This window comes from Oncorhynchus mykiss, chromosome 3 (assembly GCF_057628025.1).
Source record: "Oncorhynchus mykiss isolate SJ-2025 chromosome 3, ASM5762802v1, whole genome shotgun sequence".
NCBI classification, from domain to species: domain Eukaryota; kingdom Metazoa; phylum Chordata; class Actinopteri; order Salmoniformes; family Salmonidae; genus Oncorhynchus; species Oncorhynchus mykiss.
The window spans coordinates 37,923,402-37,949,528 of NC_143024.1; the positions used below are offsets into that span (position 1 = coordinate 37,923,402).

At 42.7% G+C, this 26,127-nt stretch overlaps 2 protein-coding genes across 10 annotated transcripts; one reads left to right on the forward strand and one right to left on the reverse strand.

The window, feature by feature from the left end:
* Nucleotides 1-61: 61 nt before the first annotated feature.
* On the reverse strand, nt 62-19,566 carry dhx16 (DEAH-box helicase 16). 8 transcript variants are annotated; one of them, XM_021594711.3, is made up of 21 exons: nt 19,218-19,566; nt 18,032-18,235; nt 17,696-17,928; nt 17,170-17,350; nt 17,002-17,058; nt 16,595-16,849; nt 16,145-16,381; nt 15,684-15,875; nt 15,307-15,417; nt 15,077-15,192; nt 14,684-14,894; nt 14,210-14,308; nt 13,381-13,533; nt 7,324-7,464; nt 7,008-7,170; nt 6,662-6,780; nt 4,708-4,775; nt 4,319-4,481; nt 3,362-3,523; nt 2,066-2,239; nt 62-882 (listed from the first exon to the last, which is right to left on the reverse strand). In XM_021594711.3, exons 2-21 carry the CDS (start codon nt 18,227-18,229, stop codon nt 754-756), a joined length of 3,162 nt encoding a protein of 1,053 aa, XP_021450386.3. In that variant the 5' UTR covers nt 18,230-18,235; nt 19,218-19,566; the 3' UTR covers nt 62-753. The 8 variants fall into 8 exon arrangements, with proteins under 8 accessions (XP_021450386.3, XP_090085308.1, XP_090085306.1 ...); XM_090229182.1 differs by having other exon boundaries at nt 17,170-17,347; nt 19,194-19,414; XM_090229180.1 differs by having other exon boundaries at nt 19,194-19,414.
* Nucleotides 19,370-25,664, forward strand: LOC110516147 (lysosomal thioesterase PPT2-A). 2 transcript variants are annotated; one of them, XM_021594728.3, is made up of 8 exons: nt 19,370-19,966; nt 23,725-23,878; nt 23,970-24,065; nt 24,275-24,382; nt 24,520-24,603; nt 24,937-25,021; nt 25,171-25,225; nt 25,324-25,664. In XM_021594728.3, the coding sequence occupies exons 1-8, from the start codon at nt 19,811-19,813 to the stop codon at nt 25,465-25,467; spliced, it is 882 nt and encodes a 293-aa protein (XP_021450403.3). In that variant the 5' UTR covers nt 19,370-19,810; the 3' UTR covers nt 25,468-25,664. The 2 variants fall into 2 exon arrangements, with proteins under 2 accessions (XP_021450403.3, XP_090085314.1); XM_090229188.1 differs by having other exon boundaries at nt 19,621-19,966; nt 23,970-24,086.
* The last annotated feature ends 463 nt before the right edge of the window (nt 25,665-26,127 follow it).

A 26,127-nucleotide genomic window follows, 5' to 3' on the forward strand; every position in this document is an offset into this window, starting at 1 on the left:
TTCATGTTAGCAACTATGTAAACGGTCAGACACTCCCATGTTAACAAAAACAAACACTTAGTGCCTAAGCTAGTCACAGGACAAAGCAAGTGCCTGTAAAAAGTTTATTCCAATAGAAAAAGAAAGAGGAGACAGCGGAACCACACTGAAGTCAAACACACAGCATTGTTTTCTTTCAGTCTGGTAGGTGGAATTGGGACAAGAAAAGACATTTACAACCCCAACAACACCCAGACATTGGGCAACAAAAGTTAACTATTTAGGGAAAGTAAATAGGCAAAATCTCTGGTAGTCATCGGCCATTACGTACAAAGCAGTAGCCCTGTCATTTGGAGTAGTCATTTGTTTTGATCTGTCTTGCTGCTGTTTCTGCATCAGTGAGTAGGGTGAAGATACACTGATATTGGGTCAGTTTTACATTTCAGCCCTAATGGTTAGGACATGGGGAGGGGAAGCTGATCCTAGATCTGTACTTAGGGGAAACTTCACCCCGGACCCTGCATCATACCAGACACAGGAAACTCTGTGACAGTCCAAGTGCATAACATTTCCTTATCATCAAGCTCCTCTAGCTCCGATAGGTGGTTTATGATAAATAAGCCCATAACCATACAGTTTTTATCCCGTTTCTTTTATTTTTGGCTCAAGGGCCCCAAAGTTTTTTTATTTTTTATAACACAGTTCCTTATGGCAGCCCTGCTTGGCTGTCTATCTCGGAGGGGAGAAAGTCTCTGTCTTTTCTAGTTCCTGTCCTTAGCCCAGCTCTTCCTTGGCCTTGCCCTGTTTGCGAGGCATCTTCTTACTGCTGCTGTCCTCCAGCTCCTTGTTCTTGTAGTAGTGGGGAGCCACCTCCAGCAGCCAGCTGCTGTCTATCTCAATCACCTTGAGGCAGAGAAAGAGGTTCAAATTAAAGGGGGAAAATATATTTACATGAATTCAAAGTAATGTAAGAATAAAAGCACCTTCCTTCCCCTTAAAATTGTATTCATTCTGTCCCATGCAGCTTAAATCTCAACATACAGTATGTACAGTGCATTTGGAAAGTATTCAGACCCCTTGACTTTTTCCACATTGGGTTACGTTGCAGCCTTATTCTAAAATTGATTAAATAAATACAAATTTCCCCTCTCAATCTACACCCAATACCCCATAATGATAAAGCAAAACCAAGTTTAGAAATGTTTGCGAATATACAGTACCAGTCAAAAGTTTGGACACACCTACTCATTCCAGGGTTTTTCTTTACTTTTACCATTTTCTACATTGTAGAATAATAGTGAAGATATCAAAACTATGAAATAACACACATGGAATTTAGTAGTAACCAAAAAAAAGTGTTAAATTAAATATATTTAAGATTTGAGATTCTTCAAATAGCCACCCTTTCTTTGCCTTGATGACAGCTTTGCACACTCTTGGCATTCTTTCAACCAGCTTCACGAGGTAGTCACCTGGAATGCATTTCAATTAACAGGTGTGCCTTGTTCCTTCGACCTCACGGCTTGGGTTTTGCTCTGACATGCACTGTCAACTGTAGGACCTTACACAGACAGGTGTGTGTCTTTTCAAATCATGTCCAATCAATTGAATTTACCACAGGTGGACTCCAATCAAGTTGAAGAAACATCTCAAGGATGATCAATGGAAACAGGATGCATCCGATCTCAATTTCGAGTCTCATAGCAAAAGGTCTGAATACTTAGCCAATTAATTTTTAATATATATGCAAAAATTCCTAAAAACCTGTTTTTGTTTTGTCATTATGGGTTATTGTGTGTAGATTTCTGAGAATTTGTATTTATTTAATCCATTTCAGAGTAAGGTTGTAATGTAACAAAGTGTGGAAAAAGTCAAGGAGTCTGAATACTTTCCGAAGGTACTGTATATAATACTGTATACAAAGACAATGCTACCTGGAGCCACATGATATTACAACAAGACAGCAACAACTCTCCCCTAAAGTTTTACTTTGCCCTTCACGGTGGTGGATTGCTTCCAGATCTGCCTCACATGGAGAAACATACACACAAACATGACCACAAGTCTACTTGTACTGATGCCAGACCTGTCTCATGAACTCCTTGGTGGTGAAGACCAGCTCGTGGTAGATGAGCCAACGGGGCTGCTCCTCAAACAGGGAGCTGTTGGGGTGGACGTAGACTGTCTGCTGGTGCTTCACCGTCTTGTAGCCCCCCTTGCTAAGCCGCGCCGTGTGGTAGAAATACCCCGCCGTCACTGCCTGAGAGAGGGAGAGAACATTTTTATTTACATTTATTTGACATGGTTGTCCATTTGAGATCAAAATACATATTTTTAAATGTAGTGAGAGAGAAAGACAAAAGAGAGGATGTATGAGTGACTGTATGTGTGCACGCTGTGAGAGAGTAAGAGTGATCATGTTACTGAGATGGTGAAAATTGACCGCAGAAATCCCAAACAGATATAGTATTTGACAAAAACAGAGTCCTTTCAAACCTTGATTTCATACGATCACATATGCTTCTCTATTTCTGCGTGGGAATACTTGGGAAGAGATGTCCTAAATTAAAATCACTTTGAGCTGATTGAAAAAATCCACAAACTTGGGGGCCAAATAAAAACACCCAGGGGATGCCTTTGGGGGAGTCCTTGTGTAGCAGTTTTACTAGAGAATGGACTGTGATGATGATGAAGTTGGGAATTGGGAAAGCACGGAGCGTCCATTCAGATGCATATTAAGTTAACTCAACCTGCCTCTCCGACGGAGTGGCCGGCTTAACACCCCGCATGATTTAAGAACTGTTTTCATGAGCAGACAAAAACTAATCCCATCTCCTATAAAAGGGGTCCCCTTCGGTTCCTCAGACCTGGTGTGAAGTATCTCCAGTGAATAGTGACGATAGAGCAGTGCTTTCTAAATCTGCAGTCAGTGGTTTAAGCACACAGATGTAGTGTGAAGCATATTCACACATTGGCTACACATGTAACAAAGAGTTTGGTGTCAGGTAAGTGTTCGCACAGCAAATTAGAAGTGGAACAAAGTGGTCTATGCCAGTGTTTCCCAGCTCCTGTCATCCTGTAACCCCAACAGCACACTTTTAGTTGTAGACCCAGATAAAAACACCTGATTCAACATGGAGGGCTTGACGTTTAGATGACAAGTTGAATCAGGTGTGCTGTTTGGGGGTACCCGAGGACTGGGGTTGGGAAACACTGCTCTACACTCTAGGAGGGTTTTAAAAAAAATATATACATGGTTAACTAGAAGAAACGGTTGTATTGTGTGTTCACGGTCAAGCTGTTTTAAGGTATGTTCATGGTTAAGCGGTTTTAAGGTGTGTTCATGGTCATGAGGTTAGGGTGCGTTCACAGTCACACTGACCTTGCGGATGGGCACAATGTCTCCGCCTGAGCTGCACACCTCCACCTCGATCCTGTCCATCAGGCCCTCCAGCTGCTCCCTGACATCCCGCGCCCGCTTCATGGAGCGGAACTGGATGAAGTTCTCATAGCACCACTGGGTGGAGTAGCCACTCTCCAGCCACTGAGGGACAAATGAAGCAGTCAATATCACAGACTGAAAACAAAACATGGACAGAGTTTGGGAAATGCTGTTCTTAGGGATCCCAAGAGGTGCACGTTTTGTTTTTTGCCCTAACGCTACACAGCTGGTTCAATTGGTGAAAGCTTGATGATTACTTGAATCAGCTGTGTAGTGCTTGGGCAAACACCTTGGGGTCCTGGGGACTGAGTTTGGGAAACCCTCACATAGAACTTTGAGTTTTGCTCCAAATCAGGGGGGGGGGGTTGGCCCCACAAATATTTAAAGTTATTTTTTTGGATTTTAGTACTTGGCCCCCAAAAATACTAAAATGACCAGGGATTCAAAAAATAAATAAATAGAATAAGTTAAATATAGAAAATCTGTCCCAAAATATTCCCACAAAAAAATGTCAATGCAATCAAGAAATGAAATTATTATTATTTTCAAATACAACCTATTTTTGGGCTTAGGTGTGTTCAATTTGCAGTGTACAAATAATTATAATTATGTTCTGGCACCCAGACCATCCGCTCCGACAAAAATCAGCCCGCTGCTGAACACAGCTGCTCTCTCCTGCATTATGGATTTACCATGGCTAAATGGTTTGCAACAGAAAAACCAAAATGAAGTTCAGATAGATCCTCCGTGTTTGTCTCTTTTTATTTTATTTTTTACAGTTGGTGCCAAATGAATATGACCCAGAACTGCTACCTTGATACCTTATATGAGACAAGTGGAAACAAAGTGGGGTAGTATCACATCTTTATCTTAACTATCAAACCCAATCCTCCTGACCTGTGTGTAGACGTTGAGCAGCACCATATGGTCTCCCCCGGGGACCACAAAGTTCTGCCTGGCGTTGTCGGCGTGAACCACCTTGTCTTTGGGTCGGTAGAAGATGGAGTTGTTCACAGACAGCATGGCCGCGATGGTCAACACCTCCTCAGAACACTTATACCTGGAGAGACAGAGGAAGATGGGAAAGTTTAGTGAAATACATTAAGGGGTTTCATGTCCTGTTGAATAATTGTCAATAAAGCACTTTTGTAATAAGAATACAATTAATTATTGAGTGGGGGGGGTTGAGAGAAAAAAAAGAGAGAAAGGGGAATGATGAGCAAGGTAACAGAATAATACAACTACATTCATTCCAGGCCAGTGCCAGGATTGCCATAGAGACTCACTGTTCTGAGGCCAGGATCATCTTGCTCAGCATAGGGTCCACCGGCAGCTCAGCCATCCTGCGGCCCAACTGGAACACAACACTCATTACATGACCTTTCACATCAAATAGTCACCTTTCTAAGGTATTAGAAACCAATACGTTAATTCACCCGCCTAATGGTGATGGAATCGATGTGCCCTATTATATATCCTCCCTGCATTCCCAGAGGTCATTTGCACTTTTTTAGGTTTTATTTATACTCAAAGAATAAAAAAGGGAAAGACAAAACAGTACAGATAAAAATAAAACAAGCAACCACACCAACAAAAAAAACAATAAGTTAAACAAAGCACACTAATTATAACTGTACATGACATACTCAGTATACAAGAAAAAACATGTTTGATTATGTGTGCGTGCATTTGTGTGTCTATATGTGTGTGAAAGAGAGAGAGTTAGGCTACATGGAGGTAGTTTGGGTCATCGGGCTGACCCCTAATCTATACTTGAAGTTATTGAGGGATGATGACGTTTTGGCAATATGAAGATAGGAATTCCAGAGTACGAACCCTCTGTATCTGCTAGAGAATTGACTATGTGAGGTGCGGCAGTGGGAAGGGTAAAGGTGTCTTGTGTATGCATGGATTTGGGAATTAACCATTGAAGGGTTTAGGTGGATTGTCTGGGAGGCATGTGTATTTGTAGATGAAGGTGCATCATTTGAGTATATTAATGTTGTAGATAGACAATATATTGAGTTTCTTAAACGGAGGGACAGCTGGAGCCAAGTAGTTAGAGGAGGTGGCTAGTCTTGTACGTTTATTTTGTGTGATGAGTCATTTGTGTAGGTAGAAAGCATATGTACCGGCCCAGACAATATTGCAGTAAATAATATATGGGTAAATTAAGCTGTAGTATAGTGTCAGGAAGCAAGCCTGATGACTCAAACCACTGATCTTTCTGATGATACCAAAGGACTTCAACACTTTGCTGCAGACCAACTGAATATGATCTTTACAGGACAACTTTTCATCAACTAGAACACCGAGGAATGTAGTAGATTAAACCTGGTTCATTTCATTCCCAACAATTGAGATTCTGGCTCTTTTAAAAATATATCTGATTCTTACCAGTAAATAAAACAAAGTTGGATTTTTTTATTACATTAAAAAGACAATTTGTTTATATGGAAATTCGTTGATTAGTGAATCGAAATTCTCGTGTGATAAAATCAAGTTGGTATCCTCAGCAAAAAGAATGGGAAGTATGGTAGAAGACACAGCAGCAAGGTCATTGATATAGATAAGTAATAACAAAGGATTATTTTTAATTAATCTGTGGATTAGTTTTTACAAAAAACATATTGGTGGTCATATAGAATAGTGTTGGTTTAAATGTTTCAACATTCTTTCATACAACAGTTTCTCTAGGATTTTAGAAAAACACAGTAGTACAGATACTGTGCAATAAATTGTAAAAGATCTTGGATCCCCAGATATATAGAGGGGGATAACTTTGGCAATTTTCAAATCTTTAGGAACAACACCAGTTTGCATTGATTTGGTGAAGATGTACGTTAGAGGCTCAATAATGGAGGAAGACAATGATTTTACCAAAAAGGCCCCTCATCATGACTTGCTGCTGATTTCTTTAAGTTACCAATCACCTCTATTACATCAGGTGGATAAAACTAAAGCAGAGAAGGAAAATGTCCCTTAATGTAACCCAAGGGATTTCCATCAATGTTTTTGTTGACAGAGAGGAACCAACATTCGCAAAAAAGTTATTCGATTCACGAGATAACATCAGGATCACTACAGGTCTTATTTCTAACAATAAATTGAGATGGGATAGCCGTAAGAAGCCTTTTTCTTATTCAACTGATTTAACACGGGAGGAGGGAACGGTGCCAATGTGACTGAAAAGTATTGGAATGGTGCCGTGGTTTTGATAGACAGTCAGGCGTAAGTTACCTTGGTGAGCTCTCCGAGGTGGTTGAGTGCACCCAGTGCGTACAGCTGCTCCAGAGCTAGCACCAGGGTCTCGTGAGGGGGCGGATCCATGAAATCAAAGTGGATGAGGTCATTAATTCCTGTCGGGGAAAAAAATATACGCCACTCCAATGTAAAACAAATCGACACGTGGGTTTGAGATGCTCATACTGAGGCCCTTTGCTCCACTAAGTCAAGTAAGTCAAACTCATAATAGTGAACTACAGACTATACTTCAGTGGATTACTTCAAGAGGACCTCTGAGCATTTTAAAACGTGTTCTCTCATTTAGCACTGTGACATGACTTATAAAACGTTTGTTCCGTACCCAAGCTCTTGAGCAGCAGCACCACGTTGCCCAGGTTAGTTCGCTGGATCTCGGGCACGGTGGACTCCTCCATCTCGTGTTTAAACGCCCACGCAGTGTAGAGACGGAAACACTTCCCAGCCGCCACTCTGCCTGCACGACCTGCTCGCTGATTGGCTGAGGCCTGTGGTGGATCAAAACACAGATGGAATCAGCAAACAGTCAGAATGTTGTCCAGAGAACTAAATCTACAACCCCAATAAATGCCACATGAATTACACTTTCTCTGACAATGACAACAAAATGGCTTATTTGAAAACCAAAGCTAGCGTGTTACCCGTGAGCAAGGCGTGACAATCAGAGACTCCATCCCAGTGCGGGCGTTATAGCTCTTCTGCTTGCAGAAGCCTGGATCTATGACGTATATGATCCCATCGATGGTTAGAGAGGTCTCCGCAATGTTAGTGGCCACCACCACCTAAGGACACACAGAGAGAGGACACTTTGTACATCAGATAATGTGTTTGTACACAACACCACAAGAGAATGAGAAACATGGAGGCAGGAATCTGAAGAATGATGTCTTAAGTGGTCAAATCAAAACAAATGTTATTTGTCACATGCGCCGAATACAACAGGTGTAGTAGACCTTACTGTGAAATGCTTACTTACAAGCCCTTAATCAACAATGCTTTAAAAAAAAGTTTTTTTTAAAGTGTTAAGTAAAAAATTGATCAGTAGAAAATAGAAAATAAAAACAAACAAATAATTAAACCACAGCAGTAAAATAACAAGCAAGGCTATATACAGGGTTACCGGTACAGAGTCAATGTGCAGGGGCAACGGTTAGTCGAGGTAATATGTACATGTAGGTAGAGTTAAAGTGACTATGCATAGATTATAAACAGAGTAGCAGCAGCATAAATGAGGGGTCTGGGAAGCCCTTTAATTAGCTGAACAGGAGTCTTATGGCTTGGGGGGGTAGAAGCTGTTAAGAAGCTATTTGGAACTCAACTTGTCACTCCGGTACCGCTTGCCGTGCGGTAGCAGAGAGAACAGTCTATGACTAGGGTGGCTGGAGTCTGACAATTTTTAGGGCCTTCCTTTGACACCGCCTGGTATAGAGGTCCTGGATGGCAGGAAGCTTGGTCCCAGTGATGTACTGGGCCATATGCACTGCCCTCTGTGGTGCTTTGCGGTCGAAGGCCGAGCGGTTGCCATACCAGGCAGTGATCCAACCAGTCCGGATGCTCTCGATGGTGCTGCTGTAGAACCTTTTGAGGATCTGAGGACCCTTGCCGAATCTTTTCAGTCTCCTGAGAGGAAATAGGCTTTGTCTTACCCTCTTCACAACTGTCTTAGTGTGCTTGGACCATGATAGTTTGTTGGTGATGTGGACACCAGCTCTCAACCTGCTCCACTACAGCCCCGTCGATGAGAATGGGAGCGTTCTTGGTCCTCCTTTTCCTGTAGTCCACAATCATCTCCTTTGTCTTGATCACGTTGAGGGAGAGGTTGTTGTCCTTGCACCACACGGCCAGGTCTCTGTCTCATTGTTGTTGCTGATCAGGCCTTCCTTCCACTGTTGTCATCGGTAAACTTGATGGTGGTGTTGGAGTCTTACCTGGCCATGCAGTCATGAGTGAACAGGGAGTACAGGGGGGACTGAGCATGCACCCGAGGGGGCCCCATCTTGAGGATCAGCGTGCCGGATGTGTTGTTACCTATCCTCACCACCTGGGAAACGTCCCTTCAGGAAGTCCAGGATCCAGTTGCAGAGGGAGGTGTTTAGTCCCAGGGTCCATAGCTTAGTGATGAGCTTTGTGGGCACTATGGTGTTGATCTCTGAGCTGTAACCAATGAATAGCATTTTCACATAGGTGTTCCTTTTGTCCAGGTGGGAAAGGGCAGTGTGGAGTGCAAAAGAGATTGCATCATCTGTGGATCTGTTGGCAGTATGCAAATTGGAGTGGGTCTAGGGATTCTGGGATAATGGTGTTGATGTGAGCCATGACAAGCCTTTCAAAGCACTTCATGGCTACAGACGTGAGTGCTACGGGTCAATAGTCATTTAGGCAGGTTACCTTAGTGTTCTTGGGCACAGGGACTACGGTGGTCTGCTTAAAACATGTTGGTATCACAGACTCGGTCAGGGCCAGGTTGAAAATGTCAGTCAAGACACTTGCCAGTTGGTCAGCGCATGCATGGAGTACACATCCTGGTAATCCGTCTGGCCCTATGGCCTTGTGAATGTTGAACTGTTTAAAAGGTATTACTCACATTGGCTACAGTGAGCGTGATCACACAGTCATCCGGAACAGCTCTTGCTCTCATGCATGTTTCAGTGTTACTTGCCTTGAAGCGAGCATAGAAGTAACTTAGCTCATCTGCTAGGTGTGTGTCACTGGGCAGCTCTTGGCTGTGCTTCCCTTTGTAGTCTGTAATAGTTTGCAAGCCAATCCGACATGCGTCGAGCCGGTGTATTACAATCTTAGTTCTGTATTGACACTGCCTGTTTGGTGGTTCGTCGGAGGGCATAGCTGAATTTCTTATAAGCTGTACCCTTTTGCTCAGTGCGGATGTTGCCTGTAATCCAGGGATTCTGGTTGGGGTATGTACAGTGGGGAGAACAAGTATTTGATACACTGCCGATTTTGCAGATTTTCCTACTTACAAAGCTTGTAGAGGTCTGTAATTTTTTTAATCATAGGTACACTTCAACTGTGAGAGACAGAATTTAAAACAAAAATCCCATTGTATGATTTTTAAGTAATTAATTTGCATTTTATTGAATGACATAAGTATTTGATCACCTACCAACCAGTAAGAATTCCGGCTGTCACAGGCCTGTTCTCCTGTTCTCCACTCATTACCTGTATTAACTGCACCTGTTTGAACTCGTTACCTGTCCACACACTCAATCAAACAGACTCCAACCTCTCCACAATGGCCAAGACCAGAGAGCTGTGTAAGGACATCAGGGATACAACTGTTGGTGCAATTATTAGAAAATGGAAGAAGTTCAAGATGACAGTCAATCATCCTCGGTCTGGGGCTCCATGCAAGATCTCACCTCGTGGGGCATCAATGGTTATGAGGAAGGTGAGGGATCAGCCCAGAACTACACGGTAGGACCTGGTCAATGACTTGAAGAGAGCTGGGACCACAGTTTCAAAGAAAACCATTAGTAACACACTACGCTGTCATGGATTAAAATCCTGCAGCGCACACAAGGTCCCCCTGCTCATGCCAGCGCATGTCCAGGCCCGTCTGAAGTTCGCCAATGACCATCTGGATGATCCAGAGGAGGAATGGGAGAAGGTCATGTGTTCTGATGAGACAAAAATAGAGCTTTTTGGTCTAAACTCCTCACCGTGTTTGGAGGAGGAAGAAGGATGAGTACAACCCCAAGAACACCATCCCAACCGTGAAGCATGGAGGTGGAAACATCATTCTTTGGGATGCTTTTCTGCAAAGGGGACAGGACGACTGCACCGTATTGAGGGGAGGATGGATGGGGCCATGTATCGCGAGATCTTGGCCAACAACCTCCTTCCCTCAGTAAGAGCATTGAAGATGGGTCATGGCTGGGTCTTCCAGCATGACAACGACCCGAAACATACAGCCAGGGCAATTAAGGAGTGGCTCCGTAAGAAGCATCAAGGTCCTGGAGTGGCCTAGCCAGTCTCCAGACCTGAACCCAATAGAAAATCTTTGGAGGGAGCTGAAAGTCCGTATTGCCCAGCAACAGCCCCAAAACCTGAAGGATCTGGAGAAGGTCCGTATGGAGGAGTGGGCCAAAATCCCTGTTGCAGTGTGTGCAAACCTGGTCAAGAACTACAGGAAACATATGATCTCTGTAATTGCAAACAAAGGTTTCTGTACCAAATATTAAGTTCTGCTTTTCTGCTGCATCAAATACTTATGTCATGCAATAAAATGCAAATTAATTACTTAAAAATCATACAATGTGATTTTCTGGATTTTTGTTTTAGATTCCATCTCTCACAGTTGAAGTGTACCTAAGTAGGAAAACCTCCAAAATCGGCAGTGGCCTATGTATATTTGCAAACAACAGCTGGTGCATGAAATCTAAGGAAGTCTCGAGGTTTTGCTCGCCTGAGGTAGAGTCTCATGATAAGCTGTAGAACACACTATTTACCAAGAGAGTTTACATCTATAGTTTTCATAGCTGTCTATATACCACCGCAGACCAATGAGCTGTATACGGCCATAAGCAAACAGGAAAACGCACATCCAGAGGCGGCGCTCCTAGTGGCCCGGGGACTTGAATGCAGGGAAGCCCCTTGTCTTACCACCGCTGTTCTATTCTGCCAAAAAAGCTTAAAACCCGCCAACTGTATGTTAATCATGTCATCATTCAGCCACGACTCGGTGAAACATAAGATATTACAGTTTTTAACTTCATTGGGCTAGGGGGCAGCATTTTCACTTTTGGATGAAAAGCGTGCCCAGAGTAAACTGCCTCCTACTCAGTCCCAGATGCTAATATATGCATATTATTAGTTGTATTGGATAGAAAACTCTCAAGTTTCTAAAACTGTTTGAATGATGTCTGAGTATAACAGAACTCATAAGGCAGGCAAAAACTTGAGAAAAAATCCAAAAAGGAAGTGGGAAATCTGAGGTTTGTAGTTTTTCAACTCAGCCCCTATTGAAGATACAGTGGGATATTGGTTATGTTGCACTTTCCAAGGCTTCCTCTAGATGTCAACCGTCTTTAGAACGTTGTTTGATGCGTCTACTATGAAGTGGGGCTGAATGAGAGGGGAATGAGTCAGAGGTCTGCCAGCAGCCACGAGCTCAGTCACATGAGAGGTAGCTCCCGTTCCATTGCTTTTCTACAGACAATGGAATTCTCCGGTTGGAACATTTATGATAAATAAACATCCTAAAGATTGATTCTATACATTGTTTGATATGTTTCTACGACCAGTAACATAACTTTTTGGAATTTTCATCTGACCTTTCCGCTGGAAGTTGCACGCGCGTTTCGATTTGTTTACCTCCAAAGGGACAGAAATGATGAACTTTATCGAACAAATCAAACATTTATTGTGGAACTGGGATTCCTGGGAGTGCATTCTGATGAAGATCAAAGGTAAGTGAATATTTATAATGCTATTTCTGACTAAATGTTGATTGCGCAACATGGCAGATATTTATTTTGGCTGGTTTGGGATCTGAGCTCCGTACTCAGATTATTGCATGGTATGCTTTTTCCGTCAAGTTTTTTTGAAATCTGACACAGCGGTTGCATTAACGAGAAGTTTAGATAAAGTTCCATGCATAACACTTGTATTTTCATCAACATTTATAATGAGTATTTCTGTAAATTTATGTGGCTCTCTGCAAAATCACAGCATGTTTTGGAACCACTGAACATAACACGCCAATGTAAAATGAGATGTTTGGATATAAATATGCACTTTATCGAACAAAACATACATGTATTGTGTAACATTAAGTCCTATGAGTGTCATCTGATGAAGATCATCAAAGGTTAGTGATGAATTTTATCTCTATTTGTGCTTTTTGTGACTCTATTTGTGAAAAATGGCTGGGTTTTTCTGTGACTTGGTGGTGACCTAACAATCGTTTGTGGAGCTTTCGCTGTAAAGCATTTTTGAAAATCAGTCACTGTGGCTGGATTAACGAAAATGTTATTTTTAAAATGGTGCCTAATACTTGCATGTTTGAGAAATTTGATTTATGAGATTTCTGTTGATATTTATTTGGCGCCCTGCAATTTCATTGGCTGTTGGCGAGGGGTTCCGCTTGCGCAACGACAGGTTAATGTCTCGTTGGTAGGATGTAAGTGCTCGTAGTTCATCTATTTTATTAATCGATTGATTGTACGTTGTCTAATAGGACCGATGGTAAAGGCGACGGACGGACCATCGTCCAAGATATCTCCGTCTTTTCGGTCCTGCGAATGACGGGGATGAGGGTCTTGCTCGTTGAAGAAGAATTCCTCCAGTACGGGGTGAGTAATCGCTGCCCTGATATCGAGAAGCTCTTTTCGGTCATAAGACACGGTGGCAGAAACATTATGTACAAAATAAGTTACAAATAATGTGAAAAAACATACACAATAGCACAATTGGTTACAGGATCATAAAACGGCAGCAAACTCCTTCGGCGCCATTAGCGTAAAATGCACCAAATGAATAGAATCTACTACATTGACATAAGTGCAGCATGAAATGTACAATAACCTAGGTTGGGTTGGATTTCCATTTGGGTAAAGAAAATAATGCATACATATTTTTGTTACATTATTTGATCACAGAGGACAAAACCTATTTCCAAAGTGGTCCTTGAGCACCCCTTAGTGGCCCAAGTTTAAACAGAAGAGAAGAGGTCCTCTCACCTTGCGTGAGCCAGGGGGTGTGGGGCTGAAGATCTTGGCCTGCATGTCTGAAGGTAGGTTGGCGTAGATGGGAAGCACCAGGAGCTCCGATATCTTAGAACCCAGACGCCTGCATCTCTCCTGCAGCAGCTCACAGCAAGTCTCAATCTCCTCCTGTGGAAATAGAGAGAGACGGGAGAGCGGTAAGGACAGACACCTTGGCAGAAATCTGTGTGTCATTTATTTATTTGACCTGGTAAGTTGACTGAGAACACATTCTCATTTACAGCAACGACCTGGGGAATAGTTAGAGGGGAGGAGAGATGAATGAGCCAATTGGAAGCTGGGGATGATTAGGTGGTATGAAGGCTACATTTTGCCAGGACACCGGGGTTAACACCCCAACTCTTACGATAAGTGCCAGGGGATCTTTTAGAGACCACAGAGAGTCAGGACAACCGTTTAACGTCCCATCCGAAAGACAGTACCCTACACATTAAAGAGCCACATACAGAATGAATAGACTTAAGATGGTTGCTGATGTAGTGTGTTTTACCAGATGTATGTTTTACCAAATGTAGTGTGATTCACCAGATGTAGTGTGATTCACCAGATGTAGTGTGATTCACCAGATGTAGTGTGATTCACCAGATGTAGTGTGATTCACCAGATGTAGTGTGATTCACCAGATGTAATGTGATTTGTAGTAGGCCTAGCTAATGTGTAGTGACTGATGTAGGATCTGATGTTGAGTGAGAGCAGATGTAGTAGCCGAGGTAGATGATGTAGTAGCTGATGTAATGTGAATGTCATCGTTGAGGTGAGGGGTCAAGGTGCGAGTGTGCCAGACCTGTCCAGTGAGGAAGACCAGACAGTCTCCGGGGGGCTGTGTGACGTGGATCTGTAGCACAGACACAACGCAGGCCTCCAGGTAGTCTGCCTCAGGAGCCTGAGAGAGAGAGAGCAAAATAGTAAACAATACCAGAGAGCAAAGAGTACAACAATAGAACAGATCATTGACATCCATCTTTGACTTACATTAGTATCATCCAGCACTTCTCACGGGTGAAAAAGGTATTTACAGTCATTCAAAGTTATGCCTATGGCTGCATTCCATTTCTTCCGCCTTCTCTCAAAGAGCGCACTTGATCACTTCCTGTCGCACATTTAAAAGGCTCTATATTGGTTTAAACATTGACCGGAGGGAGTTTTCATGTTAAATCCATCGTGGGAAATGCGCAAGTGCACACTTCAGGAGAACAGAATGGGGGTGCAACCTTTTGTCCTGAGGCCATTTTACTATACAGATGGTCAGCAGAGGTACCTTAGTGTAGAAGATGTCCACAGGGAACCTCCTGCCGGGGATTCTGAATACCGGCGCGTCGTCAAAGAAGCAGGAGAAGCGCTCTGTGTCCAAGGTGGCGCTGGCCACCAGCACCTTCAGGTCCGGACGGAACCGGGCAATGTCCTTGATCAGACCAAACAGGATGTCTGTGTGCAGCGTCCGCTCGTGGGCCTCATCAATGATGACCACACTGAGAGAGAGGAAGGGATCATTGATCATTTATTGTTATTCTGTCATACTGACTAAAACAATATGGCAGGGAATGATTTAATGTATTATTATTCTAAAACACAATATACCAATTTTAAACATAAACCTCCACATATGGAAAACATATCTAAAGATAAGGACAGACGGGGGATATAGTGGTACCTGTAGCTGGCCAGATCAGGCTCTGTCAGGAACTCTCTGAGCAACATTCCGTCAGTCATGTATTTGAGTACTGTCCTCTCCGACGTACAGTCCTCAAAACGGATACTGTAGCCTACCTGATGAAGAAAGGGTTGGTTGGACAAATACGGTGAGTTTATGTTTTCTACCATATACAGTAGGAATTATTTATGCTTCATCGGAGTGACAGAGAGCTGTTGTGCCATTTTCACCTCGTTGCCCAGCTTGACGCCCACTTCTTGTGCCACCCTGGCTGCTACAGACATGGCTGCCACTCTACGGGGCTGGGTACACCCAATCTTCATGCCTCCATCATTGTAGCCCTAGGAGATGTAAACCCAGACAACAGGTCAACAAAGGTAACATACACAGAAAAGCATCATGCCACAAATGGATCAGGGTGGAAGACTACAATTTGTTTAAAAAAATGTTAGTGAAAATAGTGACAAAACACTGAAGATTCAAGACGACTTTGTCAAACGTACACAAAATGTCCAATGGAAATGTGTCCTCTGCTTTTCTCTAACCTCTTTGATATGTGTCCATAATAATGTTTATGGACATGGCCCCTTGAATAATGTGTACCCACCGACTCCATGAGGAACTGGGGGATCTGGGTGGTCTTGCCGGAGCCCGTCTCTCCCTCGATGACCAGGATCTGGTGCTGCTGGATGGCCAGGAGCAGGTCCTCTCTGTAGGGGAACACGGGCAGGCTGCGTCTCACCTCCTGGATGGACTGCTTCTGGACCTCCGCCTGGGACAGGGCTGCCTGCTCCTGCTCCTGGAGACACACAGCATACAGAGATGAAGACAACATTACAATTGCACTGTATTGTTCATTGTCACATGGAGATTTGTCCTTGGCACAGTTAGAAATACTCCAGAAGCTCAGGTGTGTATTCATTGATCGCTATTGAATATGTATGGTATGTAAAATATTTTCTGAATTTGAATTATGACAATATTTTGATAGACTAATATCCATAACTATAGCTTTATTTATTCCTTGCAATCTATCACAGATAAACGCTTTAACGTTTAACAACCCACCTTCTCGTCCTGGGTTCCCTTCATGATGACGGCACTGCTGACAAAGTTGATCATCTCGTCCTCCTCCAGGATCAGCTGGTACTTCTCTCTTTCTGCCTTCAACCCTTTCTCCCTCTCCTTCTTGGCCCCGAAGATCAGCGAGGCGGTCTTCAACCTCTCCTCCTCCCAGCGACCCTGCTCTCCTCCACCCTCCATGGGCATCTCCAACTCCAGCTCCATGTCCCTCTGAGGAATATCCTGGAGAGAGAGAGAGAGAGAGAGAGAGAGAGAGAGAGAGAGAGAGAGAGAGAGAGAGAGAGGGCGGAGATAGGAGGAGGGACAGAGGAAGAGGGAAATAGAGTGAGCGAGATGTACATAATCAAGCTCCGGATCCTAGTGTTTTACACCATTTCAACAAGAGTACTGGCTATCCATGGCAAGACCATTGCCAGCTAACTATCTCCTCCTTACTTTACTCCTCTTCTCCTCCGGCATGTAGTATCTGTTCTTCCTCTCCTCTTTCTCCTTGGCACCGGCTTTCTTGTAGTCCTTGGCCAGGTCTCGGAGGTTGCGCTTGTACTCCAGCTCCTTCCGCTCCCTCTCAGTCAGCGCGTCCGTGGAGAACAGGTACTCCTCGTCGGCGATCTCCGCCTCCAGGTCCTCCAGCTTCTCAGCCTCTCTCTTTGACAGGTAGTTCCTGCGAGACTCCTTCCGCAGCTCTGGAAGCTATAGAAAAGAGGAGAAGATAGGTGACCATAGACATAATGAGTCTGAGGGGCTCTCCCTGTTCTAGTAATTCTATCTACTGTGTTTTTTTTCATACTTAGACAATAGTCTATTATACGATAAATTACTGGGAATTTGAATAATGTGCTCACGATTTTCTTGTGATCCTCCTCTGCCATCTTTAGTCTTTTCTGAGCCTCCTCGTAGCCCTGGTGAAAAGGTAATGGAAAAACATTTAGCCAAAAATCAAAACACACCTACAAGTACACTAGTAAGTCAAATGGACAGGGTTGGGTTCCATCATTGATAGTCAATCCCACCTTCTTGTCCGTTCTCTCCATGATGTTCCTCGTCTTGTCTTTGTCCTTCAGTTTCATTCGTTCGGCAAAGGCATCCCTCTCTTCCAGATCCAGTACGCGTTCTCTCTCTTCCTTCTCCCACTCCTCCTCCTCCTCTTCATCCTTCTTACTGGACTTCTGGTCGCCATGGCCCAGCTTACTACTGAGAAATAGAAAGGGCCTTTTAGAAACTCAAATCACACAATCTAAGTGGAGGCTTGTTCAAGCAGGCATTGAAGTCACAGAGGAGTAGCAGCTGAAAAATGGAGACTACACAGCATGAAAACAATCAAAATATTCTAGGGTAACTGGCTTCATTGTTGTAATGTATTTATGGTTGCAAATCAGTTAATGAGACCATAGACTCCTGAAGCTGCATCCTGTCTCCCTGAAGTCCATACAAGTCAAATACAGCTGTCAACATTTAGCTAAAAAGCAACAAAAGAGAGGAAAGCAGGTAGAACGTGTCACAAGCAAGCAACATGAAACTCCATTCCAGGTTGATTACCTTTTAGGGGTCTCCTCTTCACTAGATGATTGACTCTCCTCCCTTTTCCTGAGGTGCTTCCTCTTATCGCCTCGGTCTTTACTTTTCTTCTTCTCCTTCTCCCTCTCTCTGACTGCCTCTCCGTCACTCTCGCTGTCTGACAGTAGGGTGTAAGTCCGATTCTTCCTCTCAATCTCCATGACGTGTCGCTCTATCGCTCTGGCTGGCTTTTCAACCACTTGCTTACGAGGAATCTGAAACACATAGATGAAAGTCATTTCTAGATGCTCATAATAACCACAGTGAAAATAAGAAACAAGCACGCCGTTAAAACACAAAGAAAGCAAATCATTTGACCTTTTCATACAGTTCCTGTGCAAAGGCGATCACTCTCTGATTAATGTCGATGGTGCCTGTCGACTTGAGGTGGGCCACAAAGTCTTGAGAGCTCGATGATTTACGCGCGGAGCCGATCATGAACTGGGCGACATATCTGTCACTAAGGCCAAGGATGTCATGCAGACTGTCACTCACCCATTGTTCTAGGTTTGCCATTTTTGCCTAATTGGGAGACAAAAATCAGTTAGCTACGGTATACAGTAGATGTAGACAGAGAGTTGTATAGTACTAGGTATCACAGGAGGCTGCTGAGGGTAAAACAGCTCATAATAATTGCTTATCCCGCTCCAGTCATTACTAAGACCCAGTTCTCCTCAATTAAGGTGCCACCAACCTCCTGTGCTAGGTATATAAAATGTCATATGAATAGGAAACTTCTGTAGCAATGGTGATTATGTAGCAGGGAATGGCTGGCACAGCAAGATTCATATGCTACACAAGGGTATATTGAAGCAATAAGGCAGGAGGGGGTGTGGTATATGGCTAAGGGCTGTTCTTAGGCACGAAGCAACGTGAAGTGGCTGGATACAGCCCTTACCCATGGTATATTGGCCATATACCACAAACCCCCAAGGGGCCTTAAAGGTATTATAAACTGGTTACCAAATGTAATTAGATCAGTACAAATATTTATGACAATATATTAGACAATATACCACGGGTATGACAAAACATGTATTTTAACTACTTTAATTACGTTGGTAACCAGTTTATAGCAGCAATAAGGCACCACGGTGGCCCGTTGCGTCGTGCAGGAGAACAGCCTCATGTGGAGTTGCCTTGCTGCTTAGTTATAAAACGGAGTAGTTCCGCTGCATGATCTTAAGTAGGAACTATCGAAAAGGAAGCCCTTCAGCTTTTCTTTACCTCCTTTATTTGCTATTTGAAGATCTGAAGATAACTATTCATTGCATTGATAGGTAGCTAGCTAGCCACCTTACCTTGTTTTGAAACCTTCACGCAATGAACATGGGGGTGATCTATGAAAACAGCACAACATGCAGCAGCTAGCAAGCTTAGCAAAAAGCGAGCTCAGTTTAGGTTAATTTGCTTCACGACTGGCTAATACGTGGACGTTTAACTAACGAGCGAAGTTAAAATGACCTCTCTCAATACTAACAACAATCATGTTGGTTTCAATTACACTTGTTAAGCTAAACTTATCCACAACTTCTTGCTAGCTGCCCACTCCATCCATGGTGCGACAACCGGAAGTGGAACACGTATTTGAATAAGTCTCTGGTCGCATTCTGCCCCCTGGTGGCTGGTGTACAGAACAACTCAATCAGAACAAGTGTGCACTGCGCATTTTGTTTGTCCAAATGATGGCACATCTGCTACTGACATCGGTCGTCGTTAATACCATACGTTTGAGGCATTTTGCATTACACTCAATGGTTAAATACTTTTTGTGAGTGGAATTTATCCACAGACTGGAAAAAGTAAACCTCCCTTAAAGTGCGTGTAGTGACCATTGAATCATAGTGAATTAAATTGATGGCACAAAACACTCAATGTCGAGCGAGGTTAGCATGCGCCTGACATTGAATTAAGATGATAAAAGAGGAAGAAGGAGTGTCTTCTTCCGCGAACACCACAACAGATGTGTAATAATGAAAGTAGGTAAACATAGTAAACTGGAACCTAAATGTCCATTTATGCAAGGGTGATGCAACCAATTGTTCTATCCTGCACGCTGAAGAAATCAAACTGTATTCATCGGTGGTTTAATTGAAAATGAGAACGTCGTTGGACATCAATGTCAATGGACTTCTGCTGCTCTTATGTTGCGTTAACTTGGCCGGCACACTTGGGTACAAGCCTGTCATCATTGTTCACGGCCTCTTTGACGGTCCTAAACAATTCCTTATGATGAGTCGTTTGATACAAGAGGTACGTTTGTAGAGGCTTGGCCTCTACAACACACATTTAACCATAATTATATACTTATTAAAACATAAAATAAAACAATTATGTTTATTTTATTTTTTTATTTATCCGTTATTTTACCAGGTAAGTTGACTGAGAACACGTTCTCATTTGCAGCAACGACCTGGGGAATAGTTACAGGGGAGAGGGGGATGAATGAGTCAATTGTAAACTGGGGATTATTAGGTGACCGTGATGGTTTGAGGGCCAGATTGGGAATTTAGCCAGGACACCGGGGTTAACACCCCTACTCTTACGATAAGTACCATGGGATCTTTAATGACCTCAACGAAATTGAGACTGATTAGATCATTGAGGCGTACAGTACCAGTCAAAAGTTTGGACATTCAAGGGTTTTTCTTTATTTCTTACTATTTTCTACATTGTAGAATAATAGTGGATACAACATATTTGGAATCATGTAATAACCAAAAAAAGTGTTAAATAAATCTAAATATATTTTATATTTGAGATTCTTCAAAACTGGGTGGTTTTAGCAGTGTATGCTGATTGGCTGAAAGCCGTGGTATATCAGACTGTATACCACGGGTATGAAAAAACACATATTTTTACTGCCCTAATTATGTTGGTAACCAGTTTATAATAAAAGTAAGGCACCTCGGGTGTTTGTGGTATGTTGCCAATACACCACGGCTAAGGGCTGCTCTAAGGGCTGTATCCAGCCACTCCGCGTTATGTCATGCATAAGAACAGCCCTTAGCCGTGGTACAGTGGTGAGAACAAGTATTTGATACACTGCCGATTTTGCAGGTTTTTCAGCCTGTAATATTGGCCCATCATATCATTATACTGAGGCCCAAGAGGGTGTGGTATATAGCCAATATACAGTGGGGAGAACAAGTATTTGATAACCTGCAAAATCGGCAGTGTTTCCTACTTACAAAGCATGTAGAAGTCTGTAATTTTTTATCATAGGTACACTTCAACTGTGAGAGACGGAATCTAAATCAAAAATCCAGAAAATCACATTGTATGATTTTTAAGTAAATAATTTGCATTTTATTGCATGACGTAAGTATTTGATACATCAGAAAAGCAGAACTTAATATTTGGTACAGAAACCTTTGTTTGCAATTACAGAGATCATATGTTTCCTGTAGTTCTTGACTAGGTTTGCACACACTGCAGCAGGGATTTTGGCCCACTCCTCCATACAGACCTTCTCCAGATCCTTCAGGTTTCGGGGGTGTCGCTGGGCAATACGGACTTTCAGCTCCCTCCAAAGATTTTCTATTGGGTTCAGGTCTGGAGACTGGCTAGGCCACTCCAGGACCTTGAGATGCTTCTTACGGAGCCACTCCTTAGTTGCCCTGGATGTGTGTTTCGGGTCGTTGTCATGCTGGAAGACCCAGCCACGACCCATCTTCAATGCTCTTACTGAGGGAAGGAGGTTGTTGGCCAATATCTTGCGATACATGGCCCCATCCATCCTCCCCTCAATAAGGTGCAGTCGTCCTGTCCCCTTTGCAAAAAAGCATCCCCAAAGAATGATGTTTCCACCTCCATGCTTCACGGTTGGGATGGTGTTCTTGGGGTTGTACTCATCCTTCATCTTCCTCTAAACACGGCGAGTGGAGTTTAGACCAAAAAGCTCTATCAGACCACATGACCTTCTCCCATTCCTCCTCTGGATCATCCAGATGGTCATTGGCGAACTTCAGACGGGCCTGGACATGCGCTGGCTTGAGCAGAGGGACCTTGTGTGTGCTGCAGGATTTTAATCCATGAAGGCGTAGTGTGTTACTAATGGTTTTCTTTGAGACTGTGGTCCCAGCTCTCTTCAGGTCATTGACCAGGTCCTGCCATGTAGTTCTGGGCTGATCCCTCACCTTCCTCATGATCATCATGCCCCACGAGGTGAGATCTTGCATGGAGCCCCAGACCGAGGGTGATTGACAGTCATCTTGAACTTCTTCCATTTTCTAATAATTACGCCAACAGTTGTTGCCTTCTCACCAAGCTGCTTGCCTATTGTCATGTAGCCCATCCCAGCCTTGTGTAGGTCTACAGTTGTATCCCTGATGTCCTTACACAGCTCTCCTCTGGTCTTGGCCATTGTGGAGAGGTTGGAGTCTGTTTGATTGAGTGTGTGGTGGACAAGTGTCTTTTATACAGGTAACGAGTTCATACAAGTGCAGTTAATACAGGTAATGAGTGGAGAACAGGAGGGCTTCTTAAAGAAAAACTAACAGGTCTGTGAGAGACGGAATTCTTACTGGTTGGTAGGTGATCAAATACTTACGTCATGCAATAAAATGCAAATGAATTACTTAAAAATCATACAATGTGATTTTCTGGATTTTTGTTTTAGATTCCTTCTCTCACAGTTGAAGTGTACCTTACAGACCTCTACATGCTTTGTAAGTAGGAAACACTGCCGATTTTGCAGGTTATCAAATACTTGTTCTCCCCACTGTATATATTGTCCACATACCACACCCTCTTGGGCCTCAGTATAATGATATGATGGGCCAATATTACAGGCTGAAAATATTATGTTTGCTCTTGGTATTGGGGAAATTATGACTGGATGACTTGGACATCTGCTTTTTTCTCTCTGGAGAATGTTTAACAGGACAATGGCCACAGGTTTTTAGAGGAATAGAATGTTATGTATGATACATTTCTATCACAGGTGCACTAAAACAGGATCTGATCAAATTCTCACTTCATGTGAAACTGTTTCCATGGATACTTATGTGCGGAAAAAAGAAAGTGAGAGTACTTTATACAGTGTGTGAGCCATAAAATGTTTTTTGGGGCCACCAAAATGTTTTACACCTAGTAAGTCAGAAATAATAAGTAGAAATATAAAAATTTGTATCCACAAATAAAAGCACTAAGAAGGCAAAAAAAGCATCCACTTCAGTTTCACGTGAAGTGAGAATTTTAGAAGATCCTGTTTTAGTGCACCTATGATACAAATGTATGTCGTACATAACAACGCAATGTGGAGTGCCTGGATACAGCCCTTACCCGTGGTTTATTGGCAACATACCACAAACTCCTGAGGTGTCTTATTGCTATTATAAACTGGTTACCAACGTAATTGGAATAGTAAACAAGTAAATGTGCATCATACCTGTGGTATATTTAAGCAATAATGCCCGGGAGGCGGTGTGTGGTATATGGCCAATATACCACGGCTAAGGGGTGTTCTTATGCACGACGTGGAGTACCTGGATACAGCCCTTAGAGCAGCCCTTAGCCGTGGTGTATTGGAAATATACCACAAACACCCGTAGTGCCTTATTGTTATAATAAACTGGTTACCAACATAATTAGAGCAGTAAAAATACATGTTTTTTCATTCCCGTGGTATACGGTCTGATATACCACAGTGTTCAGCCAATCAGCATTCAGGGCTCGAACCACCCAGTTTATAATGTATGTTATAATATGATAGGATTGGTTTTTTTTAACAGTTTCACTAATTCATTCTAATTAACTTAATCATTATGACACGCCCCTCACTAATGTCATTAGTTGCCTACATAACCTGGTTCAAGTAATCATGACATTATCCTGAAGAAGGCACAGTGATGCAGAAGTGTTGGTAAATACCCAATAAATTACTGGGAGTTTATTTATGGAGTGTGCGACTCTCTTTATTTTTAACATAATATGATAGGATAACATGTTTCAGGTACATCGTTTTTTTCTTGTAACTTGCAATATAAGCTGATGTATTCTTTTGACAGGCCCATCCAGGTACCAACGTGTCAGTGATAGATCTGTATGATAACATGGCCAGCCTGAAACCACTGTGGGTGCAGGTGCAGGGCTTCAAAAAGTTGCTCTATCCAATCATGCAGGAAGCAGAGAATGGCATCCATCTTATCTGCTTCTCACAAGGTCTCTCTATCTCAGTTATTTAGCATTTTTGGAACAAGACGTAGAGATATAGCGCTTTCCGCTTAATGCTGTCTTCCCCTGCTTCTCTTAGGTGGTCTGATATGTCGAGGACTTCTTTCTACACTTCCTGACCATAATGTCCAGTCCTTCATCTCCCTGTCATCACCACAGGCTGGCCAGTATGGAGGTCAGTGATGGTCACGCCTAGGTATAGCTCTTTCTAACACAATGAAGTTTTGAGTTTGTCATTAAACAAAGTAAAACAAATTATATTCATGTCTCACATTTCAAATAAAAAGAGAACATTTGCAAGCCGTGTGTAAATTTGAAACACATACTGTATGTTCCACACACCACACACATTTTACTAGCCTTTTCGTTGTGCTTCTCCCGCAGACACAGACATTCTGAAAATGGTTTTTCCTCACTATCTAAAGGCCCGTGTTTTTCACGTGTGTTACTCTTCAGTAGGACAGAAATGGTCCATCTGCAACTTCTGGAATGGTAAGAGAGAATTGAGTAGTTAAAGGGGAACTTCGGTGCCGAACAAATAGAGAACCAAAACATTCGTTTGTAGATGTGAATCTGAGTACAGTAAAGAGGCTCCTTTGTGCTTGCACCAAAATGTTTTGTCCTACCAGACCCACACCAAAGAGAACGCTTCCTGAAGAGCAGCAATTATCTGGCCCTGCTGAATGGAGAGAGACCACACAGGGAAATTACAGGTAGTGAAATTCATTCCTACTGCAGATATTTCAGTATCCAAAACTGAAAATCTAGATTAGATTAGATTAGTCACCACTGACTGATAAGGGCCAGACAAAATCTCCAGCAAAGTTCCTTACTTCTCCTTTCACACTGTCTTGTCTGCATAATGGACAAAACTATACATTTTGTAGCAACATATTATGTTTGGCTTAAATTTCTTTCTCAATATATATTTGATAAAACTGCAGATTTAGTCTGGCCCTACTAGTAGTTTTAATTCTATAAAATGTGGAGAGACATAGTTATTCTCCATCTCAGAACAAATAAATGTATCTCTCTCTAATCATCAGAGTGGAGGAAGAACTTCCTGCGTATCAACAAGCTGGTGTTGATTGGAGGACCAGATGATGGCGTGATTACACCATGGGAGTCCAGGTATCCATGGTCACCATCACCACCATTATTTTAAACTAAATTAATTGCCCTGCATTCTTACACACACATTGGTTGCATCTCTGAGACGTGGGCCCAACACTAGTGACTCTATACCTACTGGACTAACCATGTCTGTTCTCTCCAATCAGTCACTTTGGATTTTATGATATTAACGAAACCATTGTTGAGATGAAGAACCAGGAAGTAAGTTACTTTAATGGTACCATCTACCATCATTGATAATGTTCATGTCCTAATGTGATGGATAACTATGTGCTTCTCTGTCTCTCTCATTTGAATAGTGGTACGGTAGGGATTCGTTTGGGCTGAAGACACTGCATGCTCGTGGAGACCTGGCTGTGTTTGTGCTCTCAGGAGTGAAGCACAGCTATTGGCATTCGAATGAGACGGTGTTCAGAGACTGCATAGAGGAGTGGCTGACATGAACATGCTCACGTTCACACATACACACTAAATATAATGTTCACAGAAAAGGTTCTGCAAATTGTCTTTGATTGACATGTCATAGTTGTATGTAGTGCCTATTTTATATTTTTATACATTATTGTTTGTCTGTGATTATGAAACAGCGAAATCAAGTGTTTTTTGTGCAGTAATAGGAAATACACTGAATTTAACTAAATTTCACATGGTGTGTTCTTGCCCAAAGCTTCCACTCTTCTCCTGGTGAATCGAACTTGTTTCTCTCTTTGTATAAATCTGTGTGATAGTGTATAATCTTTATATTTGACTGAATCTTCAAAATGATTACAGAACATTGGACTACCATGTGGGTACACAATCGCCCAAGCATGTGCATTTCCTAGTTACATAAGGATGGGATATGGGGGGGGGGGGGGGGGGGGGAGATTCTGGGAATGATTGCCATCAGAATCAAATGTAATCTATAATGCTGCATAAACTTGAATTCCATTCCATTGTCGCTATTAGTTGAGGGAGGAGCTCTGACACTGTACATTACCAATGAAGAGTGTGCCTATGAAAATAATCAAATAGACTGCTGACATACGGCCATTCACTTCTCAAAACGGGTGTAATCATTAGTCCAAACAGAGATTTTCTATTGGACAAATTAAGGTAGGTCC